Source organism: Athene noctua, chromosome 31, assembly GCF_965140245.1.
Source record: "Athene noctua chromosome 31, bAthNoc1.hap1.1, whole genome shotgun sequence".
In the NCBI taxonomy this organism is placed as follows: domain Eukaryota; kingdom Metazoa; phylum Chordata; class Aves; order Strigiformes; family Strigidae; genus Athene; species Athene noctua.
This window is the reverse complement of record NC_134067.1, coordinates 414,272-420,487: the sequence shown is the minus strand read 5'-3', so window position 1 is coordinate 420,487 and position 6,216 is coordinate 414,272. Positions and strand designations below refer to the sequence as shown.

Genomic DNA, 6,216 nt, shown 5'->3' with positions numbered 1-6,216 from the left:
CCCCTCACCCCGCTGCAGTTGATCCTCCAGGTCCCGCCCCCCGCGCCGGGGCCCCTCCCCCATCTGTGGGGGGGGGGGAGGGGCTGGTACCTCGGGGGGGTCCCCCCACCCCTCCCCCCACCCCCCCCAAACCTGCCCCATAGATCCGCCCCCCACCTCCCCCCCCCCGGACCCCCAAGTTCTGCCCCATAGAGACCCCCCCAACGCCCCCCCCTGCCCCACAGGGACCCCCCCTGCCCCATAGACCCCCCAACCTGCCCCATGGAGCCCCCCCGCCCCACAGATCCCCCAGTTCTGCCCCATAGAGCCCCCCCAGCCCTATAGACCCCCCAAACTGCCCCACAAATGCCCCCCCCGCCCCACGAACCCCGAGTTCTGCCCCACAAATTCCCCCCCCCTGCCCCATAGAGCCTCCCCCAGCCCCACAGAGCGGCCCCCCCCGCCCCATAGACCCCCCAACCTGCCCCATAGAGACCCCCCCGCCCCACAGACCCCCCAGTTCTGCCCCATAGAGCCCCCCCAGCCCTATAGACCCCCCCCAAACTGCCCCACAGAGAGCCCCCCCCCGCCCCATGGACCCCCCCAAGCTGCCCCATAGACCCCCCCCGGCCCCACAAATGGCCCCCCCCGCCCCACAACCCTCCCAGTTCTGCCCCATAGAGCCCCCCCGCCCCACAGATCGAACCCCCAGTTCTGCCCCACAGCCCCCCCCTGCCCCATAGAGCCCCCCCCAGCCCCACAGACCCCCCAGTTCTGCCCCCCATAGACCCCCCTCTGCCCCCCGGCCCCCCCCGGCCCCCCAAATCCGCCCCCATCCCCCCCCGGTACCTCCGGCCGCCGCCGTTTGTTGTTGGCAACGGGCGGGGGAGGGGCGGGGGGCGGGGCCTCGCGCAGCCCCGGAACGGCCCCCCCGGACCCACAACTGCCCCCCCGGACCCACAACGGCCCCCCCGACACACAACTGCCCCCCCCGGACCTACAACTGCCCCCCCGAGCCACAACTCCCCCCCCCGACCCACAACTGCCCCCCCCGGGCCCACAACTGCCCCCCCAGACCCACAGCTGCCCCCCCGGACCCACAACTGCCCCTCCCGGACCCACAACTGCCCCCCGAGCCACAACTCCCCCCCCCGACCCACAACTGCCCCCCCCGGGCCCACAACTGCCCCCCCAGACCCACAGCTGCCCCCCTGGACCCACAACTCCCACCCCCAACCCACAACTGCGCCCCCCGGACCCACAGCTGCACCCCCGGACCCACAACTGCCCCCCCCGGACCCACAACTGGCCCCCCCGGGGCCCCCCAGACCCACAAGTGGCTCCCACCGACCCACAACTGCCCCACAACTGCCCCCCAAACTCCCTCTGTCCCCCAAGTGCCCCCCAGCCCTACAACTGCCCCACAAGTGCCCCGCTCTGCCCCCCAGCCCCACCAAATGACCCTCAAGCGTCCCCCTGCCCCACAACTGCCCCCCCAAGTGCCCCCCAATTGCCTCCAAAGTGCCCCCCAAGTGTCCCCACAACTGCCCCCCAACCTCCTTCTGCCCCCCAAGTGCCCCCCAACCACGCGGAGCCTCATCGGCCCCTCCCCCAGCACCCCGGGGATCAGCCAATCAGAGGGCGGGGGGCGTGGCCCTGGGGAGCCAGATCCCGGCAGGTTTGGACCAATCAGAGAACAGTGGGAGTAGATTTCCACCCACCCACCCATCCCCCCCAACCGCTGGCAGCCAATCAGAGGCCGCGCTTCACCCGCCCTCCCGTCCAATGGGAGAGCAGCGGGGCCAGGAGCTCCCGAAGCAACCGGCCAATCAGGGGCTGCCCCCGCCCTCAGCCAATCAGGGCGGGGATCTGCTCCCCTACGGGCGGGGCAGGGACCAATGGGAGGCGGGAGCCGGTGGATTCCGGGCTCTCGGCCAATCAGGAGGCAGCATTAGGGGAGAGGGCGTGGTCTGAGCCCCACAGGGAGGGGGCGTGGCCACGGGAGGGGGCGTGGCCGTGGGATGGGGCGTGGCCTGAGTCCCCTTCCCGGTCTGTAACGGTCGGAGTGGAGCGGCCGTGGGGTGAGGGGGGAGGGGGCGACGGGGGGAGGGGAGGGTCTGGGGGGTGGGGGAGGGGAGTGGGGGGTGGGGGGAGGGGTGGCAGTGGGGGAGGGGCAGGGGGATCCCCCCACACACACCCCTCCCCCTCCCTCCCGGGTTCCCCCCTCCGGCACATCTGGAAATCATCGGGGTGGGGGTTGGGCGGGAGGGGCCGGGTGGGGGAGGGGCTGTGGGGCAGCCGTGGGGCAGCCGCGAGGGTCCCGCTGCCCCCCTCCCCCCCCAGCTCCCGCCATGAGTTTCCTGCTCTTCGCCGTCTCCGCCCTCCACGTCCTCGTCCTCGTCCTCCTCTTCGTCGCCACCCTGGACAAGGTCGGACTTGGGGGGCTGGGACCCATAGCGCGGGACTTGGGGGGCTCGGCCCCATAGCGATGGGACTTGGGAGGCTGGGCCCCGTAGCAACGGGACTTGGGGGGCTGGGACCCATAGCGTGGGACTTGGGGGGCTCAGCCCCATAGCGCGGGACTTGGTGGGTTGGGCCCCACAGCAATGGGACTTGGGGGGCTTGGCCCCATAGCGGTTGGACTTGGAGAGCTGAGACCCACAGATCACCCCACACCTGAGGATCCAGGCGTCTGGGACCCACATTTCTCCCTCCGCCCCGCCCCACACGTCACCTCCGTGCCCCCCCCAGCCCTCCCTGCCCCACATGTGTCCACCTCTGCCCCACACGTGTCTCCCTGCCCCATACATCCCCCTCCTACCCCACACATCCCCTCGCCCCACACATCCCCCCTGCCCCACACATTTTCTCCGCCCCGTCCCACATCTTCCCCTGCCCCACACATCCCTCCGCCCCTCACATCCCTCCCCGCCCCACACACCCCCCCCACCCCACACATCTCCCTGCCCCACACATTTTCTCCCCCCTGCCCCGCATCTCCCCCTGCCCCACAAATCTTCTCACCCCCTGCCCCACACATCTCCCCCTGCTCCACACAACTCCCCCCTGCCCCACACATCTCCCCCTGCCCCACATCTCCCCCCTGCCCCACACATCCCCGCCCCACACGTGTGCCCCCAGGGCTGGTGGGTGCTGCCGGACGCGGGGGCGCTGAACCTCTGGTACGACTGCGTGTTCCAGAACAGCACCCGCAGCTGGGCCTGCGCCAGCGTCGCCGACAGCCGTGAGCCGCCGGGGTCGGGGGCAGGGGGGACATCTGTGGGGCAGGGGGATGTGTGGGGCAGGGGGATGTGTGGGGCAGGGGGGACATCTGTGGGGCAGGGGGATGTGTGGGCAGGAGGGGACATCTGTGGGGCAGGGGGATGTGTGGGGCAGGAGAGGACATCTGTGGGGCAGGGGGGACATCTGTGGGGCAGGGGGATGTGTGGGGCAGGAGGGGACATCTGTGGGGCAGGGGGGATGTGTGGGGCAGGAGTAGACATCTGTGGGGCAGGGGGGATGTGTGGGCAGGAGGGGACATCTGTGGGGCAGGGGGATGTGTGGGGCAGGGGGATGTGTGGGGCAGGGGGGACATCTGTGGGGCAGGGGGATGTGTGGGGCAGGAGGGGACATCTGTGGGGCAGGGGGGATGTGTGGGGCAGGAGTAGACATCTGTGGGGCAGGGGGGATGTGTGGGCAGGAGGGGACATCTGTGGGGCAGGGGGATGTGTGGGGCAGGGGGATGTGTGGGGCAGGGGGGACATCTGTGGGGCAGGGGGATGTGTGGGGCAGGGGGATGTGTGGGGCAGGGGGGACATCTGTGGGGCAGGGGGATGTGTGGGGCAGGAGTAGACATCTGTGGGGCAGGGTGGATGTGTGGGGCAGGAGGGGACATCTGTGGGGCAGGGGGATGTGTGGGGCAGGAGGGGACATCTGTGGGGCAGGGGGGACATCTGTGGGGCAGGGGGATGTGTGGGGCAGGGGGATGTGTGGGGCAGGGGGGACATATGTGGGGCAGGGGGTGTGGGGCACTGGGGGTGTGTCACCGTGCTGTGGGTCTGTGGCCAAGGGTGTGTCCTGCCCCCTGACCCCTGACCCCTGCCCCTGCCCCTGCCCCCAGCCCAGCTGCGGGCGGTGCAGGGGCTCCTGCTGGGGGCGCTGCTGCTCTCGGGCGCCGCCTTCGCCCTCTTCCTGTGGCAGCTGCACGCGGGGCCCCGGGGGCGGCTCTTCTCCGCCTCGGGGGGGGCCCAGATCCTCGCAGGTCCGTGACCCCCGAAACGGGGGGACCCCCCACCCCCCAGAGACCCCCCAAACCCCCGGGGACCCCCCCAAACCCCCACAGACACCCCCCACCCCCCAGACACCCCCCCAAATCCTGGTGCCCTCCCCCCAAACCAGGGTGTGCGCCCCCCCCCCCCCAGGGCCCCCCCCAAACACTGGGTTTCCCCCCAAATCCCGGCACACCCCCCCCCCACCCCCAGAATTCCCCCCCCCCAAACTGGGGCCACACCCACAAACCAGGGGGGGTGGGTGTGTGTCCCCAAATCCTGCCCCCCCCCCAACCCCCCCGGACCCCCCAAACTCCCGGGACTCCCCCAAACCTCTGTGAACCCCCCCCGTGAAATCCTGGGTGTCCCCCTCCCAAACTGGGGGGGGTGTGTCCCCCCCCAATCCCCAGGGCCCCCCCTAAACACCGGGGTGTCCCCCCCCTTCCCCCCCCCCCTCCTGACGGACACGTGACCCGCAGGGCTGGCGGTGCTGGTGGGGGCGGGGCTGTACGCGGCGTGGGGGGGCCGCCCCCCCGGCGGCCATTTTGGCCACTGCTTCGTCCTGGCCTGGCTCTGCGTCCCCCTGGCCCTGGCCAGCGGCGTCACCTACATCCACCTGCGCAAGAGGGAGTGACCCCGCCCCCGGCCCCGCCCCCCCGGCTCGCCCCGTCCAATGGGGTGGGGGCGACGAGGAGGCCGACAGCAACGCCCATCCCCCTCCCCACCCCGCCCCCCGGCGTCACCGACGGCGTCGACGCGGCCGATGACATCACGGACGGCATCAACGGGGCCGGTGACGTCATGAATTGGGGCAGCGTGGCCAATGACATCGCCAACGGCACCAACAGGGCCAATGACGTCATCAGCGGCATCGGTGCGGCCAATGACGTGCTGGCCAGGGCCAGGGTGTCCGGTGACGTCATCAACAGCACCAACACGGCCAATGACATCACCAGTGACATCGACGTGGCCCATGACGTCATGAGGAGGGCCAGTGTGGCCAGTGACATCACCAGGAGCCAATGACGTCATCAATGGCATCGGCGTGGCCAATGACATGCTGGCCAGGGCCAGGGCGGCCAATGACGTCATCAACAGCCTCAACGCGGCCAATGACATCACTAAAGGCTTCAACGTGGCCAATGACGTCATCAGCGGCATCAACTTTGGACAGTGACGTCATCAACACGACCAGTGCGGCCAATGACAACCCGGCGCCCAGCCCTGGCCCCGCCCCTGGCTGACGTCATCGCCGCACAGGCGTGACATCACCGCGACCCCCGCCCGGCCCAGCCGTGAGGCGATGACGTCACCAGGGGGAGGGGGCGTGACCTCAGCTTGACGTCACCCCGTGCCGGGCGTGTCGGGACTCGCTGGACTCTCCCCGTGGCCGCGTCACCCCGCCCCGCCCCCACGCCCCGCCCCCACGCCGGACGCTCCCACCATCCCCCACAAACCCCGCCCCCCACCCACCCAACCCCCGGCGCCCGCAGGCCCCGCCCAGCCCCGCCCCCCCAGCGCCGGGCGCGAGGCAGCGGGGCAGGGGGGCGGGACGACCCCGGGGGGGCGGATCCCGGGGGGCGGATCCCGGGGGGCGGATCCCGGGCGGGGATTGGCCGTTTCCCTGGTCGGGCCGCGGGGGTTCGCTGCCCGCCGGTGCCGTTGCTGTCGGGAACAAGCGGCGTCGCCGCGGCCCCACCCACGTGTGGCTGCTCTTGCCTGGGATTGGTTAAAAGCCTCCAGGGGGCGGGGAGGGGACAGGGCGTGACCTCACCCTGCTCCGGGCGTGACAGCAGCTTCTTCTGGTGTGACGTCACCCTGTGACGTCACCCTGCTCTGGGTGTGATGTCACTGTGTGATGTCACCATGTGACATCACCCTGTTCCGGGCGTGACGTCACCTCCTACAGGTGTGACGTCACCCTATGATGTCACCCTGCTCTGGGCGTGATGTCACCTTGCTCCGGGTG

The 6,216-nt window shown here is 71.2% G+C and overlaps 1 protein-coding gene across 1 annotated transcript; it reads left to right on the top strand.

Moving 5' to 3' along the window:
- The first annotated feature begins 2,001 nt into the window (after positions 1 to 2,001).
- EMP3 (epithelial membrane protein 3 (MAM blood group)) lies at positions 2,002 to 5,016 on the top strand. Its single transcript, XM_074930069.1, has 5 exons — positions 2,002 to 2,060; positions 2,323 to 2,408; positions 3,121 to 3,223; positions 4,100 to 4,240; positions 4,727 to 5,016. Exons 2-5 carry the CDS (start codon positions 2,331 to 2,333, stop codon positions 4,879 to 4,881), a joined length of 477 nt encoding a protein of 158 aa, XP_074786170.1. The 5' UTR covers positions 2,002 to 2,060; positions 2,323 to 2,330; the 3' UTR covers positions 4,882 to 5,016.
- The last annotated feature ends 1,200 nt before the right edge of the window (positions 5,017 to 6,216 follow it).

What these genes read in the sequence shown, in the direction of transcription:
- EMP3 (XM_074930069.1), top strand. Translation starts at nt 2,331, where the DNA reads ATGAGTTTCCTGCTCTTCGCCGTCTCCGCCCTCCACGTCCTCGTCCTC. An exon ending in TCGTCGCCACCCTGGACAAG is followed by an intron (nt 2,409 to 3,120) that starts GTCGGACTTGGG and finishes GTGTGCCCCCAG; the next exon opens with GGCTGGTGGGTGCTGCCGGA. An exon ending in GGGGGCCCAGATCCTCGCAG is followed by an intron (nt 4,241 to 4,726) that starts GTCCGTGACCCC and finishes CGTGACCCGCAG; the next exon opens with GGCTGGCGGTGCTGGTGGGG.